This window comes from Podarcis filfolensis (assembly GCF_964270895.1).
Source record: "Podarcis filfolensis genome assembly, chromosome: 1".
Taxonomy (NCBI): Eukaryota; Metazoa; Chordata; class Lepidosauria; order Squamata; family Lacertidae; genus Podarcis; species Podarcis filfolensis.
Genome location: NC_139604.1, coordinates 2,712,462 through 2,733,923, shown reverse-complemented (window position 1 = coordinate 2,733,923; position 21,462 = coordinate 2,712,462). Strand labels below are relative to the sequence as shown.

General features: G+C 41.0%; 1 protein-coding gene across 3 annotated transcripts in view; it reads right to left on the bottom strand.

The window, feature by feature from the left end:
- Nucleotides 1-21,462, bottom strand: part of SPAG16 (sperm associated antigen 16) — a 388,339-nt gene that overhangs the window by 173,594 nt on the left and 193,283 nt on the right. For all 3 annotated transcript variants that reach the window (XR_014551824.1, XM_083629671.1, XM_083629672.1), the window contains one exon: nucleotides 10,728-10,913. Coding sequence is in view for 2 of the 3 variants with exons in the window: in XM_083629671.1 (XP_083485797.1) it covers nucleotides 10,728-10,913 (186 nt within the window). In the remaining variant the exon portion in view is untranslated. The remainder of the gene's footprint in view (nucleotides 1-10,727; nucleotides 10,914-21,462) is intronic.

Sequence of the window (21,462 nt, the reverse complement as noted above, 5' to 3'; positions counted from 1 at the left end):
TTAATAGTAAACTGTCTGAGGGCAGCTGTGGGACTCTTGCTCATATTTCACCTAATCAAATATTAACATGGGATGCTTTTGTAGGGCACATAAGAAGTAGAAAAGACAAGACTTTCAGCTATTCTGGAGAAAAAAATCTGACAGCATACAATTTTATGCAAAGTTTCTCCTTTCTGAATTCTCAGCAGGGAGAAAAAAGACCAATCTTTGAGGAGCGCCTGGGGCTAAAAGAACTAGGATTGAAATAAGAAGAATTGATAAATAGAGAGGCATTCATTACAACCATCTTTCGATAGCAAATGACCAGCTCATCTAATTTCAAGCTGGAATACATTACGGTTTACAATGGTTTCAGGAGTCTGCTTGCTGCCACTAGCCATGTACAGCTTCTGAATCAGAAATGGGAGGCTTGTGTCATTCAGCTGCTGTAAACAGAGGAGCCATTTGAAATTGCGTTTGATGCAACATTGTCTTCTTTTGAATGAAACAGCACCACTTGAAGACAGAACAAAGGGTGTGTACGTAAAACGTGACTTGAGCGGTACTGACAAAGTATTGCTGCGATGATTGAAATACTTAATCTTAATGAACTGTTGTCTACACTGAATATATTACAACTCCTGGTGCTCTGCAAATCTCTCTCTCCGTGTGTCTCTGTCTCTCTCCACAACAATTTCAGTTTTGAATGCAGTGAACGACAAATGTTCTCTAAAAGAAAAGGAATGGGAAAGAAAATAAAGGGCTACAAAACTAGAAAGGATATAGCCAGAATCTGCTTTAAAAAAACTGAACCTAATTGGAAAGAGCATGCGAGCTATAATTATTTAGCTATTCATAGTTCAGTGGTTAAGCGTATATTATTCAAGGCTTTAAAAAAATCTGATAGTTAGATTTAAAAAAAAACAGAGCAGCAAAATATTTGCAATTATTTGCTTTTTTATTTATTAGGTAGATTTCTCCAGCTTTTTCCCTCCACAAAAGATTTGCACAAACTGGCTGGTGATAAAAAAAAACCTCATTAATACTGTATCTGCCCCATCTCCACTGTGGGGGGATTCTCCAAGCCTGGGTCACACAAGCTGTACCTTCAAACTTCCATTTAGATTGTCTGCAGGTAACTCAGAGGTATCTTAAGCAATTAAAAATATTAACCATGCTGGTGCCATGAGATTCTGCCCACCCGGCATCTGATGATTTCAACCTCAAAGGGACCTTTCCCTTTTGCTTTGCAGCCCTATCTGCAATTTAAGCCACGGCAGCAAAGTAGGTAGCCTTACAGCCATTGCTTGAATTCATGCTGGGGTCACAAATATTCCTGCTGAAAGTGGAGCTTTTAGTTGGCACTGGATTCATGCATGGAAGTAAGTCAGAAAGTGGCCCACTATATAGAGCAGAACTGCATGTTACAAGGGGAACGCTTGGGTTCCCCTTCTAATATGAATGCTTTGGCAGGGCCATGGGGGAAACTGACCGGAGGGCTTCCCTTAACCTCTCCCCAGCCTCAGTTTTAATCATTTTCATGGCTGGACTGTAACACAAGAATTAAATTCAGCTAACAGGAAATGTGGTTAAGCACACATAAATTCTCCCCTGCAAGGGTCCCTAGCCTTTCTTCCTTGTTCCTCTTCAAACCCCAATGCAACTTGCCTCCATTAGTCCTGTATATGCTTTGTTTCCTTGGTGCATAAAATTACCCTAATCTAGGTCTCTGCAACTTTCTTTTCTCAGCTGTACCAAGTACTGCTGCAGTCATCTATGAATTGCAGCTTTAGAAGCTGACCCCATGCCAGGATATTTTTATTCAAAGGATCGTTTTTATTAGCTTAACCCTTGTTGATGCCCCTGATATCAACAAAGATAGGCTCAAATTGTTCCTAGTCCTTGTTGCTTGCAATGCAATCATCTGATACAGAGTTGGCAAAGACTATCTAAAAATGGTTCCAAATATGAAAGATTAGAGGAAACAAGCAGAGATATCAGAAGAGAGGAATGATACGATCAAAGCAGTAAGAAAGCTACATAATTTTAGCAATTGGATTTTGAACAAAAGGTGAAAAACTCTTAAGATAGACAAGAAAAATCAAGTACGGAATAAATTTCTGTAGTCAAAATGAGACAAAATAAAGTGCAAGAAATTCTAGAAGCAGGGAGCCCAAGCCAAAGTGGCCTGTTTGCGACATTACTGAACCTCACATGTGCTGACAGGCCCTGTGTTGTCCAGCAGAGCAGTGAAACAGTTCCAAACCTGACAAGGTACGGGATTCTATAAATTTGTAGGACAAAGTATGAGTAAAAAATGACTTTGCAAAAGAGAGAGAGAGATCTCTTATCATCATAAAACAAATATGATGATAATGAAAAAAGCTAAGAGGGAGCTCCCAGAGGTGCTCCTTTGCTATTTCTTTTTCCCATTTCAATGGAAGCTCACTGTGCTGAAGTGTTCAGATGTAGTCAAATTGAAGGAAATAAAATGTGCTTAACTGTCTGCAGAGCCAGTGTGGTGTAGTGGTTAAGAGCGATAGACTCGTAATCTGGGAAACCAGGTTCGCGTCCCTGCTCCTCCACCTGCAGCTGCTGGGTGACCTTGGGCCAGTCACACTTCTTTGAAGTCTCTCAGCCCCACTCACCTCACAGAGTGTTTGTTGTGGGGGAGGAAGGGAAAGGAGAATGTGAGCCGCTTTGAGACTCCTGAAGGGGAGTGATAAAGCAGGATATCAAATCCAAACTCTTCTTCTGCTTCTGCTCTTCTTCACATAGTAGCCATATCTGCATGTAAGGCTATATCCAGCCATGGCTTCATGTAAATGCATGGTTTTCTGGAGAAAACTACTCTACCCTGGTTCTTTCAACAAACACATGGCAGTTAAGCCAAGGTTTTGTTTAGTGTGTTGTCCCAACCTGGGCTTGTGGTTAAGCTCTCTTCTCCTTAACAGGAGCTGTAGCCAAGGTTTGCTCTTGGCTACAGATTGTGATTAAGGAGGAGAGAGCACAATCCTGGGCTTGGATGACACCCACTATGCTAAAGGGACCAGGAAGATGCAAAGTGAGTGTGAGTTCCCCTGCAGGACCAAGCCTGTTTGTGTGGCCTGGGGAAGGCACAGCTCCACTTACGGTGTCACGCAAACCAAGTCAGTTTCTGAGAGTAAAAATTGTCAATTTTAACACTTTGAACATGCTTCATAGGTTGTTTTTTGAATAAAGAAATGAGGCAAACCTTTTTTCCAACCTCCTAGTTTTGTCCACAGTTTGCTAAATCATATACCAAACTTTACTCAGACATTACACTAATTAATATGAGGTCATTGTTATTGATTACATGCCCTCACAGCACTGACCTGGATCCAGCTACTCTGCTTTTTAAAATGTAGATTTCATTATACAGGCAGGAGAGTAGCGGTAGAATTAAGATGGAGGTAATTTTCAACATTATACAGCTTCATAGTCATTTTTAAATAAACAATTTCCATATAGGCAAAGGTACTTCTATAATTCACAAAAAGTATTAACTCTAACACCATTCACTAGCCATAGTAGCAGAGGTCCAGTTTATTACATTCTTCATTGTGATAGAAACAAGGCATGAAGCTGGAGCTGGTTTAATTAATTATTTGGTTTAGAACTAGTAACTGTTTAAAGCTGATGGTTGCAAACTAAGACATGGTTTTATTATTTAGCTGCATGGATGAGGGGCAGAATGGCTATTGAGAGATAAACCAACAAAGATAATTAAAACAGTATTTTTACTGCTCAATATGATCTGTTGAATTCCTAAACTCTAAATACTGTGACTTAGAGGCAAAACAACCTCAGATTGAACATTTTAAAATGTCACTTTGCTTTTTATTCACTGTGTGCAGTATGTGCTACTGAACAAGATAACTGACGGTCTTTGTCAGGAGTAAGCTAAGATTGATTTGCATTTCTCAGATAAGTCCCTTCATCTCTGAAGAGATTTATAATTGCAATTAATCTTGCCATAATGACTATGACAGCCCTGGATTTATGGTCAGGCAACCCAATCCTCAAACTGTTTGCAGATCTATTAATATGCATAGCTATATCTTTTCAATCTTTGTTACACTTATGAATAATAAAATGGTGATTACTGTTCCCACCCATCCTTTTCACAAAGCTTTTTTTCTGTGGTTATTCGTGAGAGATGTCCATTTCGCAGGGTTCTGGTTATTGCTGAATATGACATCACTGTCAATTTTAGAGGGTGAAATAAGGCGGGTGTCTTCTCCTTTAGAGTGGGTATATGGCACACTTCCCAGTCTGAGAGCCTGTATGCTCCAGTTGCTAGACTGAGAGCAACAAGTCTGTGAATGACCATGGAAAAATCAGTCTAGTTTCCCCATTCATTCAGTGGGCAGCTATGCACAAATTGCTCCCCCTATATTCTTTCTATGATGGGAACACTACACTATACATATGAAATAGACGGTTGCAGTCTAAGCCTAGGGGTAGAAGAAATTACTTATTCTAAACCTTCCATCCCATCTTTTTGCCAAATATGGGCCTCCTTTTTGCCAAATATGGGCAGTTCACAACAAATAGCTAAAAACAATTCAAGCAACAACAAAAAATAAAACAGGCAAATCCACCAGTGAATGATAACAACCAGACAAAGAAAGCCAAGTTCAGTCAAATCACTGCAAAAGCTTACGTCATGGATAGCCAATATACCCAACAACATTGTTGAAGTACAGATCCCATCACAGCCATGCTGGTTGAGGCTGATGAGAGTTGTAATTCAACAAAATCTGTAGCACCTTGTGGGTGCCTCTGGCTACCTCTGTCTCAGCCAAATAAAATGTGCTTAAAAAACAACCCAAAAGCACTCAAAAGCTAACAAGGACAATGCCTGGTGATTAGTGCAGAGAAAAGTGTTCCAAAGTCTGGATGCTAACAGAAAGGCTGGACTAGATGACCCTCGAGATGTCTTCCAGCCAACAATTCTATGATTCTGTAGTCTTAAGCTTCTCCTTCCCTGTCACTGTAATTGAACTATTATTATTATTATTATTACTACTATTATTAATGCATTAGAAGCAGGAAAGGGAGGCTTCTGGACTTTTGCACAAGGGAATCAAATATTTGCTAATGGAAGATACTGCAGCAAAGATGAATGATTTATTCGTATTTATCTTCACTGTGGAAGATGTAGGGCAGACTGCAGTGCCTGAACTAACTTTCTCAAGAAGGGAGTCTGATCAATTGAGGCAAACAGTGGTGACAAGAGACAAATTTCTGGGCCTTATTGGCAGTTTTTAAAAATCAAGTAACCAAGTCTGAGTGGCATCCACCAGAGAGTTCTTACAGAACTGAAATGTGAAATACGGATCTTCTAATAAACATATGCAACTTGTCTCTAAGGCTGGCCACCATGCCTGAGAATTGGAAAGTGATCAATGCAACACTGCTTTTTAAAGAGGGATCCAGGAGAGGTCTGGGAAAGGACAAGTTAGCTAGCCTAATGTATGTTCTAAGAAAAGTGGTGGAAAGCATTATTAAAGATACAATTACCAAGCACAAGTCTTGCTGAAGATGTACTGGCATGGCTTCCACGAGTGTAAGTCCTGGCTCAATAACATCTTATAGTACTTTGAAAGTGTTAATAGGCATACAAGTCCAATAGTCACTGTGAATTTAGACTTTCAAAAAATGCTTTCTATACTAAGTCCTTCACCAAAGTCTCCTGCGTAAGGTTTGCAATCATGGGATGAGAGGACAGATCCTCTTATAGATCAGCAACTGATTAAAGACCAGGATGAAGAAAGTACAAATAAATGGACAGGGTTGGTTTTTTGGGGGACCCTGTCCTTTTCAAAGTGTTAAATGGTGAGCAGCACAGTGCCCAAGTTGTTGAAGGTGACAAGAACAAAAAAGCCATTGCAATAAGCTCTAAAAGGATCTCTCAAAAGCGAGTGAATGGGCAATAAAATGGCAGGTGCCGTTCGATGTAAGCAAATGTAATGTGATACACATTATGGATGAGAGGATTCTAACTTCATATATATGGGATCCAAACTCACAGTGCCTGTTCAGGGAAGAGACATTGGAGATGTGATCGGCAGCTCAATGAAAATGACCCAGTATGCAACAGCTCAAAAAAAGGCAATTTATTTAATTATATAAATGAGCAAATAAATGAATAGTCTCAGACTACTTACAAATATTAAAAATCCAATATATAATTCAGCTGTTAAAACCAATGCAACCCAAACAACTAGGTGATGAAAATAAATTCCTGCATTGCACAACACAGCCTTGGCCAGCAAACAAATAAATACTCACAAACTATCTCTAAATGCAGCTGTAGAAATAAAATAAAATAGAAATACAACAGTAACATGCCTTGGAGAAGAGAAAGTCCATGAGGAAAGGAACTGAAGTAAAACTGTCAACTTCATAAAGTCATTATACAACTCTAAGATGCAATTTAGGAGAGTGGGCTTGCTTCATCACTGTTGTTTAGGCACCTGTGCAACAGTGCTAGCAACTATTTTCCACCCATTCACAGTTCTTCAGATACATCCCAAGGAGTAATATCTCATTCCTAGTATATGTTGTGTATGCTCAAATATTTTCAAAGTAGACTGAGTTGAGGAGTTTTTCCCTAATTGAAAATTGTATAATTAATATGGAAGCCATATGTAGGTTTGTTAGCCTACTTTCTCTGTGCTACCATTGGAAGGTTGCCTGATAGTAATCTGACAAACTTTTGCTTTTCTAGAGCATTCATTTCATCACAAGAAAAAGTTTTATACTGTACTGAGTTACTTTATAAATCTATTCAACAGAAATCACATTGTTTCACTAGAGCCTCCTGCCTTTCCTTTGTATATATTGCTTTCTCTTTCAATATCTGAAATGACATCACATGTGAGAGCAATTAGCTTTAAACCTGGTTGGAATTTATTGGCAATGTTGCAATTTTATCTCTCCTGAGTCTGTATCATGCAACTCAATTCTGTGTGGGATCCCTGCTAATGCCATTACGGTTAAGCATAATGGTCAAGTCCATCTGATTGTATTGCTTTTGTCTGAAATCTCAGAGTACGTCCTACATTGCTGCAGTCCTTCTTTAGCATCCACTCATGTTCTGTATAAGGTTGCATTTGGAGCTTTCTGATAATCAGATCCAGCCCTTTCAAAAGTAAAACATATCTTTAAATCAACCATCTGCTGATGAGCTACTAAAGAAATGATGGCTTGGCAGCTCAGACTGAATGGAAAAGCAGCTCCTTCCCTAGTGAAATTTAATGTGCTTTCTTCCTGAAAGAAAGTTGAACTGGAACCCTGAGTACCATGTGACATGAAGTAACAAAAACAAGAAAGTGAAAATTGAAAGTGCCAACACTGTCAGATTGGGACTGTCAAGAGCGATGGTGAAGATAATGCAGAAACCAGAAAGCACATTCCCTGTTGAGTTCTGCTCAACTCAGCAACACTTGGTTCAATACCTAGGACACTTTCCCCAATGAATTTATGTCAGAAAAAGTTATATTCTCCACCATCTGGGCTTCTGATTGCATTTGCAAACTAATTTTATTGCCTGTACTGCAGTAGCAAGCTATTGTACAAACAAACATAATGAAACATGTCCCCACAGTGAAGAAATACCATTATAAGCATTACTTACGGTATTTAGTTTAAAATCTAACTTAAACCACTGATAGAATTCCATTTCATAGATTGCAGAGAATCCATTCAAGTCCAACCCCTTTGGAACAATGCCACATAAATGATGATTTTGTGTGAAACCTCTGAAAGCTGGATCCAGCCAAAGTTAATGTAAGGTTTAACTACCACTGAAATCAACACAAAAAATTTTTTCCTTCCAGTAGCACCTTAAAGACCAACTAAGTTAGTTCTTGGTATGAGCTTTCGTGTGCATGCACACTTCTTCAGTATCTGAAGAAGTGTGCATGCACACGAAAGCTCATACCAAGAACTAACTTAGTTGGTCTTTAAGGTGCTACTGGAAGGGAAAAAAAAATTGTTTTGACTATGGCAGACCAACACGGCTACCTATCTGTCACTGAAATCAACAGCACTGTCAAGTGCTTACCGTGGATGGACTATGCCATATGTCTTTGGGTCGTTCTCACACCAGGAAACAGGCTGAACCACTGAACCCTTAAACCAAGTATACATGAAAGAGGTCGTCTAGACATCTGGAATGAGATGCCATCAGGACACTGATGATACCCAGCTCTATTTCTCCTTTTCATGAGATTCGGGTGAGGTGGCAAAGCTACTGAATCAGTGTCCGGAAGCAGTAATAGATGGAAGGCCTATAAACTGAGGATAAACCCAGATAATATGGAGGTCCTGTGAAAGAACGCTTTCACTGATCAATAAGATGCTCAACCTTTTATGAATGGGGTTGTGCTCACCCTAGTTCAGCTTCACAGCTCAAGGATACTACTAGACTGATCTAGCTGGAAGCCCAAGGAACATCCACGGCATACAATTATCTCAAGCTCTGCCTGGGGCATCCACTGCAATCCCTCCTGCAGTGATTCATGCCATGGACATCACCTGATTTGCCGAGTTCCATACAGATTCAGCAGGCACTTTTTATTTCAGCCTTTAAACAATTGCTGATTCCCCCCCCCCCTATTCTGCCAGGCATATACAGGCAATTAAGAATACATCTGTCCACAATAGTTACCTGATTTGTGATATAGTTTCTATTGATAAAAAATATAAAAAGTGCCAACACCAGAAGGGGGAGGAGAGAAGACAGAGCAAGACAAAGGTACGTGGCTCTCGTGCTTTTAATGATAAACCATGATTTGACTTTACATCCAAATGCACTCTGTGTACAGTAACAATTTTACAGCTGTTTCTATTAGCTGGAAACTTTGATAGTATTGGGTCGTCTCTAAGAAACTGTTTAGTTGATCAGCATTGCCCTGACAAGGTTAGGCCACAAAAATGCAGATCACGTATCACTGTCCAGATAACAATATATAGTACAATCTGTACGGCACAATCCTGAACACATACCAAACCGAAACATTAAACAATCTTCTGAACTATGCCTATTTACGCAAATACATGACTCTACAAATAAATGATAAATGATTGCTTGATCATATTCCAATTCCATAATCAAATTTATGTTGTGAAGAATTGTGGGGATGATTACATGCATCAGAAGGAATATGAGCTAGGAAATTCTTTGTAAATATGAAGAGCATATGCAATACAGCAAACAGCTCAAAATTTATTTTAATGATAAAATGCAAGTTTATTACTAGAAAAGGAATGAAATACTTTTATTATTCAGTCACTCTGAATTTCCATTGAAGACTCTTTGACCCTGAGGGCTCTTTCAAGAAAGAACAAGTAGATATAAAACCAAAGCATTTATAAATCCTGAGGTTGTTGAGGTTTTTTTAGGATTTTACCCAAGGAAATAAATTGCCACAGGGGCCAGATTAAACCAACCAGTAGTGGGATTAGACCCCCAAAATGGACTTTGGACATGCCTGCTCTAGGCCAAGATAATGGCTTAATTCTCTTTGTCAAGTATCCATTAGAAGTAGGATTTGGGAAAAATGAAGATGCTTTCTTCCTGGCCGTAAGAACACACATGGTGTCTTGTGCCAGTCATTTCCATAACAATCACCAAGAAACAAAAGAGTACTTTTAAGACCTAATCCCATAGGTCACTGCAGCAGCAAAGAATAAAGAAACCCAGAATATTGTGTTGGTACAATTACATGACTGGTACTATTACGCTGTCATCACCAGATGGTGCAAGTCATTACATAGCTCAGAAATGGACAAGAAAGAACTGGAAGTTGTAGAACCAGAGATGGGGAACCTGTGGAACTCATGATATTATCACAGAATTGACGAGATGGAAGTGACCCAGAGGGTCATCTAGTCCAACCCCCTGCAATGCAGGGATCTCAACTAAAGCATCCATGACAGATGGCCTCCAACCTCGCAAGGGAGTCCGTTCCACTGTCCAACAGCTCTTATTGTTCGACTACAACTTTCATCAGTCCCAGCCATTATGGTCAATAGTCGGGGATGATGAGAAATTTAGACCCAGCAACACCAATAGAGCCATAGGTTTCCTGCCACTTGCTATAAATCACCTATTCCATATTCTACCACAGAGCTTTCCAAACTTTTCATATTGGTGACACATGTTTTAGACATGCATCATTTCGCAACACAGTAATTCAGTTCTACTAGCAAATTGGAGGTTAAACTAACCCCTTTCCAGCCCCAGGAGGATCACAGGGAGTGTTCGCGAGACATACCTACACACTGCTGCAGACACACTAACGTGTTGCGACACACAGTTTGGAAAGCTCTGCTCTACCAGAACTGTTATAAAGGGAAATCCTAAAAACCCCATGGATGTAAAAATAACTTACAACCAGAAAAATCGGGTGTAATCATGACACAAATCTCTGATCTGCAACAATCGTGACACTGAATCCAATAGGCCTTCATACTGAATAAAATAGGTATGCACACACACACACTTCATAGAATGTGACATATTTTTTATGATTATTCATTTTATTTATATTGAGTAGATTATGTTTAATATAGTGTAATATTATTTTGGTGTTTTTGAAAGCATCTGAAAATTTTAAAAGATCATTTGTCATTTTCCCTAGCCAACCTTCTCCCCCCCCCCCCAACATCTAGAATCTGTTTCAACATACAAATGATTATAAATTATCACATACCTGTTCAGGTCCCATATTTTGCTAGTTTTATCCATAGAGGCAGAAGCCACAAAATCTCCACATGAATGCCAGGAGCAGTCCCAGGCCGCATAGCTGTGACCTTCCAAGGTCAAAATGCAGCCACCCTTTGCAAAGTCCCATATCCGAACAGTTGCATCTCCACTGGAAGTGACCAGTTTTGTTCCACTGTTGAAAATAAGAAATCTGGATCACACATGCGCAACATTTCAGGTAACACTCTCAAGTCAATATGATGAAGTCCATGGGTGGTATTCTACTAAGCTTTACTCAGAGATGACCCAGTGAAATTAATGGACCTAACTTAGTGATGTTCATTAATTTCACTGAGTGGAATTCACCCAAGTTTTTGCATGTTCAAATTGAGATATGCTCATGCAATGGGACTTTCCATGTCCCTGGGCCCCCTAAATCTGCTCTGGAAGGCTGGGAGATCCTTTAGCATTGGTTTGGAGCACATGAAGGAGCACAGGAGTGAGCGGGGGCTGGGGGGTGGAATACAGTAGCATTTTGTGGAATGATAAAACTTTGTTCACTTGCCTTCAAATCTCCAATAGGACTGACAGGGTAAGCAATGTTTCTTGACTATGAGCCTAAAGTTTATGTCAAAGTATGAAAATAATAGTGCTTTATGGTATTCAAAGCAACAAGATACATTTGTTGTTGTCATCCATCTGTCTTGAGAGATAATGGAGTGTGCCCCCAGGGGTGTAGTCAAATTGCAGCACCTTGTGACCTCCCTGGGGCACAAGCCTGGGCAGTGTATATGGAGATCCTGGGCTGCCCAGACGAGGAGACCTCCCTCTCAGCCTTGCTGATGTGGTCCGAAGGAAAGCAGAGCAGTGTGTGTGGCACCAGCTTGGCTGCAGGAGTTACTGGAAGAAGGTGTGCAAGGTGCCATCCAACCATCTTAGGGACTCCGGATTTGTGTAGGTCTTACTTCTTAGCCTTTTCTCCTTGTGAAGATATTGCACAAGGCACAGAGTTTTCCTTCTTCCCAGGTTGACAAGCTCTATCTGCCACTCAGTTTCCTCTACGGAGCATGAAAAACCACCTTCTTGACTGTTGGACACATTATAAGTCTTGTCCACTCAATCCACCAGAGTCTGTCTTCTCATGCAAGGGAAGTTCCTAAATCATCGAGGGCTTGAGATCCATTGGCTACTCTCACCTAGTTTAGCCAGCCAGTCAAAGGGTGTAGCCACTGTCGCATGCTGACAGCTTCTAGAAGCCACAAGTGAGAGCTAAGAGCAGGATGGGTCCAAAGGTGGACAAACTACATGAGAAGGAGCACAAGCTGTCACCCACCAGAGGCACTGCCCCTCCTCTAACACACACCAACAAGATATATTATGCTGCTATAAGTCTTAAAACAATTCTGGAAGAGGTCACAGACATTATCTCCATACTGTAGATAGGGAGCTTGGGAGGGGCTCCCCATTTGCAGGCATAAACAGACTTCATAGGAGTTCCCTCTCAGAACTCATAAACCGGTCAGTGTTGAAAGCCAGCTTCTTTAAAGGCTCTCCTCTGTGCCCATCAGCTAATGGACACTAAGAGGGCGCCCCTTTGAAATCTGTTTTTCAGGCACAAATGGACTTCAGAAGGGACTCCCACACAGCACCCAGAGGTGGGGTGGTACCAAGTGGTCATCCGCTTCCCCAGCCACACAGGAAGATGGTGGCCTCCCAGGACCAGCCACGGCTGCACCATGCAGCAAATGCTGCTCCTCCAGAGCCCCAGGTGAGTGGAGATTCCTCGCTGCTAGAGCATGACAGGGTCCAAATTTTGGAATTGGGTTGGGGAGGCTGTGGTGGCAGAAGTTACATTCCTCTGTTGTTGTGTTTAATTGTTGGAGTCAGCCACATATTCAAATTTGTACAAATTAAATGTCAGCAATATTTTAAAGGAATTTCCATTACAATATTTAAAAGTTGGAAACAATATAATGTTGGAGGATTGGGAAAGGTTGTGGAAGAAAGGGGTTAAATTTACTGCAAGTACTGTATTAAAAGAAAACATCATGAAAATGATGTATAGATGGTATTTAACCCCAGCAAAATTAGCAAAGATATACCATATGAATGATAATTTATGTTGGAAGTGTAGAGAAAAAGAAGGCACCTTTTATCATATGTGGTGGACGTGTCCCAAGGTGAAAGACTTCTGGGAACAGATTTATAATGAGTTGAAAAAAAATGTTTAAAAATACATTTATTAAGAAACCAGAAGCCTTTCTGCTTGGAATAATAGGACTGGAATTGCCCCCAAAAAGATGTTAGATTGTTTTTGTACACCACTACAGCGGCAAGACTTTTATTGGCCAAAAATTGGAAATCACAAAAATACCAACAGTAGAAGAATGTTAGACTTTTTGGAGCTGGCCGACCTGACTGGAAGAATCCGTGATCAGAAAGAAGAGGAATACCAAGAAGAGTGGAAGAAATTTAAAGACTATTTAGCTAAATATTGTAAAATACGATAAGTAGAAATTATTTGAAAGTACCAAATGGGCCTAGGACTAGATTAAGAATTAATTGTAAAATACTATGGATTTGGATAATTTGAAAAGAGAAGAACATTGTAAACTAAAGGTGTTAATTTGATTAGAAAGAGGATATTGGAAAGCTGTTAAAAAGTGTTTCAATGAAATTCAGTAAGGAGGGATTCGAGGAAGTCAGTTAACAATGCAATATAAATTAGGCTTTAAAGTATTAGGTATATATATGTTTGTTTTTGTTGCTTTCTGTTTTAGTATTATAATGTTGTTCTCTTTTTTCTTTATTTGGGTGTCTTATTTGTTATAAATTTGAAAAAATAATTAAATATGAAAAAATACAATATTAAAAAGTCTATCAAGGCACAGTCAAAATAATAATTCCTAAAGAAAGAAAGAAAGAAAGAAAGTCAGTCCCATATCTAGTTAGATATTCTCCATGTAATACATCTTCATGTATTAGTATATTGTGTGTTTAATAGAAGTATTTATGTGCAGTATTTGATAAAAGTATTATTGAGTTAACGAAAGCTGACAAATTAATTAGAAGTGCCCCGCATTCCTTCTGCGAGCCTCGTCCAGTCTCATATGATGCCTCCCCATGGTTACATTTTAGAAAAGGTGAAGGGAAGATTAATTTAAACTTAAATAATAATTGTATTTATTTTTATTTATTAAATATGTATACCATCCTTCATCCAAAGATCACAGTGTGGTGCACAACATAAAGGTGCCTTTTGATCCATCATAAATGACAACAATATTTCAGTGTATTATTAATAAAGCCATAGACAAAGACCGATTAAAACACACTTTGAAATACCTTCATTTATTTTCAATGCACTGAAAAACTTATATAAAGTAGGGTTGCTGTTATAAGTCATGAAACATTATCCAAAGTAACTTAATGTTATTCAAAAAAATTACAACTTTGCAGACAGTTCTCTGTTCCTCTGACAGGGAGGTTTTATTAGGATTATGTAATAAATTACATCAATTAATTATATAACTGTCTGGAGAGAAAATGTCATTCATAGAGTGCAGTGTCTCAAGGCCACACATGCAGTGCAATGCAGTCTTGGGCATATATATTTGGAATGAAGTCCCAGTGTTCAATATAACTTTCCCAGATAAATGGGCAGTGGAGTTCTCATTAACAGCACAGTCCTAACCATGGACTCCTGAAATTGACTGTGATCAATTAATTACAATCCTAACCAACTACATTTTTACTCAGAATATACTTATTGAAATTAAGTATCCTAACTTAGTCAATCAACATGTTGAAATACCACCCCAAGTCTACTGACAAGTAAGTCCTATAGCTAGGATTGCAATCTTTTGTTGATCGGCCTGCAGCTGAAGTAGAGAGAGAGAAACAGGGCTGTCACTCCCCGAAAGTGTGGGGGAAACGTGAAAGGACCTCAGTTATTTAAGGCAACCATATCATAGCACTGCTGCTTTCTAAAATGACAAATTATTTAGGGGACAACAGTTGCTAGCTCATTGCCAGAGAATGCTAACCTCTCCCCACACTATCACAGCACTGGCACAGTGTCAGCACTCCATGTTCTCCCTGCAAGCCACTTGCATAAGAGACTGAGGCGTAAGAAGCCCCATGAGAGAAAAGGCCATACCAGGCAAAGAATACTTCAGTCAGACTGGGTTTATTCACTTATATTTAAAATGCAGGAGGTAACAAGAAGGTGTTTGGACAAATGCATAAAATGCAAAACATGTCAAATTACTTTTTCAAATGCTGACAAGTGCCTGAAATATTCCTTCTGATATTTTCCTAAATCAAACATACCTGAGGGGAGCAAAGAGCTCTGCATTAAAGGTTGATAATCTCTGGCTCTGAAGGTGGAGGGAGTTTTTCCCAGAGATTAGAACTTCTGAACCACATTACAAGGGTTAGCATTAAAAGTCTATGAAGTGAGAGTAGAAGTGCCGACCTGAGCTGCCGCAGCAAGACATTGCTAGGAGGGAAGAAATGTCTGCAGGTTGATGCCAAAGTAAGGAAGTAAGTTCTCTGTTGTCTTGTAAAGATGTGTTGCGCGTCGAGGTCCCCAAGACACCCCCCCAAAGAAAAACACAATTGACACTTAGTTTTTGTTTAAGGTTTTTGGCATAATTTTGGCCACAACTTTATTCAAATTACAGCAATGTGAGTGGTTGCTTAGGCACTGGTAGCACTAACTGACCCCGCACGGGGACAGCTCTGACATTCGCACCCCCCGCGAAGTCAGCAAGGGTAAGTCACCTGGGGAGAGAGACGGGACTGGGAACCATGCCTCACCTCTCCCCAGAATGCTCCCAGGGGCTTGCGTGGCCCTAGCCCCTTGCCAGGGGGTTTCGGACAAAAGCATGGGGAGCCCCTGGGTTCCTTTAACGGAAAACCCTTGAAACAGCAGCTGCAGCAGCATTTTGGAGGGGCAGGCACAGCCGAATCCATACCCCTCCAGCAACCAATTCCAAGACCAATGCCTAACCGCAAACCTTACAAGTTGTGACGATTTGCTACGCAGTAGGCAAAAACCAAGTGGCACACACTAATCAGCCAAATGGACAAAATTCCTACCAGGCCCCTGCCCCAAAGCAGACGACCCCATGACAGGCATAGCAAGGTCAAGCAAACAGCCTGAAATTAGGGAAGGGAGGGCGGGTGATCCGAAGTAAGCAGCGAAAAGAGGAAGTTCCTTGCTGCGAGCATTGTATTTAACAAATAGGGCTGTCAATCAACAAATGGCAACATCGAGATTTCCCCAGTAACAGCCCGCCCCTGCTTAAAGGATGGCCAAACCATTTGCCTAGTAACAGCAGGGGCGTAGCGTGGGTTGTCAGCACCCGGGGCAAGGCAAGTAATTTGCGCCCCCTAACCCATGGATTTGCGCCCCCTAACCCGTGGATTTGCGCCCCCTAACCCTAACCCCCAGATGTTGTGCCCGGTGCAGCCGCCCCCCCCTGCACCCCCCACGCTACGCCACTGAGTAACAGTGAGGTGTCTTGTCAGCCCCGCCCGCAACCTGTGCTCTCCATGAGGGAGAACACACTTTCCTTAAAGAAATCTAGCTTCCTCCTCCCTCTCCCGAGAAACTGACTGAAACAGCTTTTATCTGCTGAAGTTCAAGTTTCCAGAAGCAGAGAGACTTCTTCATCTGCCTCCAGACCTTTCACTACCCAAACTCATCCCATATGGTCATCCCATTGCTCCATCTGATGCCCACGCACCTCCTGCCTGCCCTCTGCCACTGCGCCCTTGAGCTGCGCACTGCGGCAGGGGAACCTAATATGCATGAGACACAAACACTGACTGCTTGCAAAGCTTTCATCACAGTTTGGTATCTGATTGTATTATTATTATTATTATTATTATTATTATTATTATTATTATGTCAATTTATTCATCTGTTTGAATTATTACTTTATTAATTTATTTAATATGACCATTAAAGATCTAAAATATTCTTGTTCAATCTTCCCTCCAGTACCTCATAACTGAAAAGCTTTATTAAGAATGCAATATACTTTATCTGCATTAACAGCACTGCTTCACATATTATCTTAATAGAGATCCCATTAAATGTGTAAGCCCCTTCATACTTTGCAGGGTGGATTTTCTTTTGTTCATACATAATATAAATATATTTATAATCTTAAATATCCAAATATTCCCAATGTTTGCTGAAAAATTATGAAGGTGATTTTCAAGTTAGTAGAATAGAAATATTTTAGGATTGTCCATTTTAAATTTCTGAGTCAGAAATGAGCCATTGCCCTCACCAATTCAGAACTCCCGCCTAATTTTTAGTCCATACTTTTCTCAATTAAGTCAGTAAAAAAATTTCCATAAACCAATTAGCAGTAGCTTTACACCAAATAGAATAGAATTTCCAGATTCTGACTGAGATACTTTATCTGCAAGAGATGCAAAGATTGCAGAATTGCAATCATGAAAAGAAGGCTAGTTGAACCAAGGGTATCTGTTTGCAAATATATTCATGCACCATGAATCACCACCCCTGAGACACACACAAATACATTTTAGTGAATTATAGTGGGCATGTGAAAACTGCTATAAACAAAACAAATATATTTTCTGTTTACAAAATGCTTTTTGGAAAAGGTTTGCATTACAGCTGGGATAGCTCAGTCGGCAAAGCATGACAGTCTGAATCTCAGGTCTGTGGGTTTGAGCCCCACGTTGGGCAAAAGATTCCTGCATTGCAGGGGGTTGGACTAGATGACCCTCATGGTCCCTTCCAACTCCACAATTCAATGCTTTTATGTTAAAGAATTGGGGGTTTTTTGGGGGGGGGGGGATTCTAACACCAAGACTGGTGATTCTGATACAAGGAAATAACCATGGCAGAACCGAAAAGCCCTTACATTTGTTATTCTCCTTATCCCATCTGTAGCTAAAAATATACTCAACCACTGGTGCCATCTCCAGGGGGGCCCAGGAGCCCAGTCACCCACAAAAATTTTGCTGCCCAGCATCCGCCCCCCCCCCATGGCCTCAGTGCACCCTGCAAGTGCTGCCTTGGTGCGCCACGGCTGCCGCTTCCATCCACCGCGGCCAAGCACCGCCTTAACTTTGGTGCCACAGCGACTGACTGGGGGCCTGCGCCTCTGCCATGGGGCCCCGCGGGAGAGGCACAGACCCCAGTCCTGTTGCCAGCGTAGTGCCAGAGGAAGTGTGTTGCGCCATAATGATGGTGCACCATGGCATGGTGATGTCACATCATGCCATGACGTCATTATGGTGCGGTGTGTGCTGACATTGGGCACCCACAGTGTGGGGCCCAAATTGGTGCCCCTGTACTCAACCTGGAAGTTTTATAGAATGCAGGACACCAACATGGCATTAAGCCCCATATAGGACTTGCTCTGCTTCGTGTTTTGAAGAATCTAACGGAAAGCTCTCTAACACATTAACATATTATCCAAAAAAAATTAAATTTCTACTCCTGGTCTAAGCAATCCACTCATCCTAGGCTTGTAAAAAAAAGAAAAAAACTGCCATTCTCAACTAATCAACTGCCGATTATGATGGCTTTACTGGCTGCTGCTAGAAGCAATATCTGAAGCGAAATCTGTTTGTTACTCCCTTGTTAGTCTTTATTGAGAGAGGGAGGAGGTTTAAAATTCCATTCAAGATAAAAAGAGCTATGGGGATGATAGCATAGAGTGTTCTCCTTAACAGAGAACGTGGGTTGCGGTGGGGTCTGCCAGGCCGCCCCTCTGTTGCCAGGCAGGATTGGAAGGTTGGCCTGTGGCAATGATTGGATGGTCGTGTTGCTGGGGCAATTTGTGTGTTGCAATTTGGTGGGAGGGATTTAAGGCTTTATATTCTGTGCACGCAGCTTTGGAACTTTCTCTTTTGCTGTGTGAATCAGAACACCCACCCACCCGTCCTGTAATTAGGGTTTTTTTGTGTTGACCTTGCTATGCCTGTCATGGGGTCGTCTGCTTTGGGGCAGGGGCCTGGTAGGAATTTTTCCATTTGGCTGATTAGTGTGTGCCATTTGGTTTTTGCCTACTGCGTAGCAAATCATCACAACTTGTAAGGATTGCGGTTAGGCATTGGTTATAAAGTGGTTGGAGGAGGGATAGGGATTGGCTGGGCCTGCCCCTCCAGTGCTGCTGCGGAAAGGGAATTCCGCTAAAGGAATCCAGGGGCTTGCCATGCTTTCGTCTGAATCCCTGGAAAGGGGCCAGGGCCGGCAAGCCCTGGGGAGCATGCAGGGAGAGGTGAGGGTCTGTGCCTCAGCTCCATTTCTCCCCAATATTGTTTTCCCTTACTGGCTTTCGGTGGAATCCGGAAGTCAGTTCTGTCCCCAGGTGGGGGAGACAGATAGTCTTAACCAATGCCTAACAATCATGTATGTTAATAAAGTTGTGGCCAAAATTATGCCAAAAACCTTAAACAAAAATTACGTGTGTGTTGTGAGTTATTTGAGGGGTGGCTTGGGGACCTAGACACACAAATAATTTTCTATATATGTGTGTGAAAAAATGCAGATCCAACTAGCGTCTGCCCCATCCCTACTAGCCATAACCTATAAAAGCTCTAAACAGTTTGGGATCAAGTTACATTTCTCCCGTATGAACCTGCCTAGGTTTTGAGATTTTCCAATAACGCCCTCCTCTATATGATGTACATTTGGCAGGAACTTGAGACAGGACGTTGGCTGTACCCAAGCTATGGAACTATATTCCAATGGTGGTTTTTAAATCACAGCTCAGTATGTTTTCAACCAGCTGTCATTGTTGATGTTTTATCTGCTCTTATTTAACTGTTACCTTGTTTTTCTACATTGCTGTTTTCTCTGGATCAATGGACTTTAGTTGTGTTATTAATTTCAATTAATTTCAATGGGTCTCCTCTGAGCATGACTTAGTTGGATGCAACCCCTTTTTATGGTTACGTTAATAGGTTGTTATTTTTGTGTGTGTTTATTTTTGTGTGTGTTATTTTTTGTGTGTGTTATTTTTGTGTGTGTTTATTTTTGTGTGTGTTTACAGCAGGGGTGGTGCTGTGGGTTAAACCACAGAGCCTAGGACTTGCCAATCAGAAGGTCGGCGGTTTGAATCCCCGCAACGGGGTGAGCTCCCGTTGCTCGGTCCCTGCTCCTGCCAACCCAGCAGTTCTAAAGCATATCAGAATGCAAGTAGATAAATAGGTACCGCTACGGCGGGAAGGTAAACGGCATTTCCGTGCGCTGCTCTGGCTCGCCAGAAGCGGCTTAGTCATGCTGGCCACATGACCCGGAAGCTGTACGCTGGCTCCCTCTGCAATTCCAGAGCTGTCCGCGACTGGACCTAATGGTCAGGGGTACCTTTACTGCAAGCCAGTTTATGCACTGCACATGGAAAAGTGGGATATAGAGTTAACAGACAATAAATAAATCATGCACCATCAAGCCAACTCTCAGGAGCCATTATAGATAAAATCACATGTCATAATGCAAGCAGGACATGCAAAATATCAATATGGAAACACTTAGCTTTGTGTACACTGCACATCTGTTTTGGGGGATGTCAGGTCACTTTTTGAGTGAAGGATAAATATATCCATGAATCATGTGCATGCCTACTGCAAGGCTGTATCTGCTGCTACACATCAGGAGCTAAGCTGAAAGGGGGAAGAGCTGCCATAATGGCAGATACTGAGGAAAAAGTGGGCCTTGTAATGAAAAGTGACCATCGCTGGAGTACTTTGTGCAAGAATGGTTGCCTTACTCGCACAGCCTTCAGGATTTCATAGTAAGCTGGCAATATGCACCCACAAAATGCATGATCCTATTTTCAACACAGAAAAATCAACCCAAAAGTAAGTGAGGTATGTGAAATGTAGTTAGCAATAGGAAAAATAGTTCAGCCATTCAATATTATTTCCAAATCAAAAATACAAAGACAATTTTTCATTAAGATAAAAACCAATTAATACTTTCTTCCTGAGAGCTCACCAAGTCTTTGGAAAGAAAGGTTTACTTGATATGTATTAAATTATGCTACTAGATCTCTATTTACAGTGCCGCTGGCTAACTTGCTCAGGGGTACACCATAGCTGTGTTCCAAAATCAGCATGCCCTAGCTTTAGTATGCTACCTTAAGCACAAAAGCACTCTGGTATCACACAGCAGGGAAGGGGAAAAAAACATTCACATTAGTAGGGAAGTATGACCATTTTTGTTGAAAGCACAGCACATAGGGTTGCGAATCCAGATCCTGACATGACTTCTGCAGCTTTAAGAGTAGCATAGAAAAAATGTTAACATAAGGAATAACACATTTGATAAAATTCTCCTTCCTTTGCAGCTTTGGAAAAGTACAAAGGTTCTCTCAGAGTCGACCTGACAATCGTAAGAGCAAAACAATAACTAACTTCCCACAAACACCAGCCAGGATTTTTGAAACTGCCTAGGTACTACCAAAAACAATATTTCAATAAACTCATTAAAAGCAGAAGCCAACCCACAGATGAATGTGGATGGGAAGGGACATTTAGCATTTTAGTTTGAGCAGGAGGAGGGAAAAATAAACATTTTAATCAAATCCATTACCTACTTATTGATTTCTCTTTGCCAGGCAGGTCCTGCAGAAAATTTATATAGCATGTGACATTGAACCATTTGGCCAAAGATACTAGATTAGTCTGAGTAAAAAAATTAACTTCTCTTACAATTTCTCAAATTTCACTATGGATCATTGTTC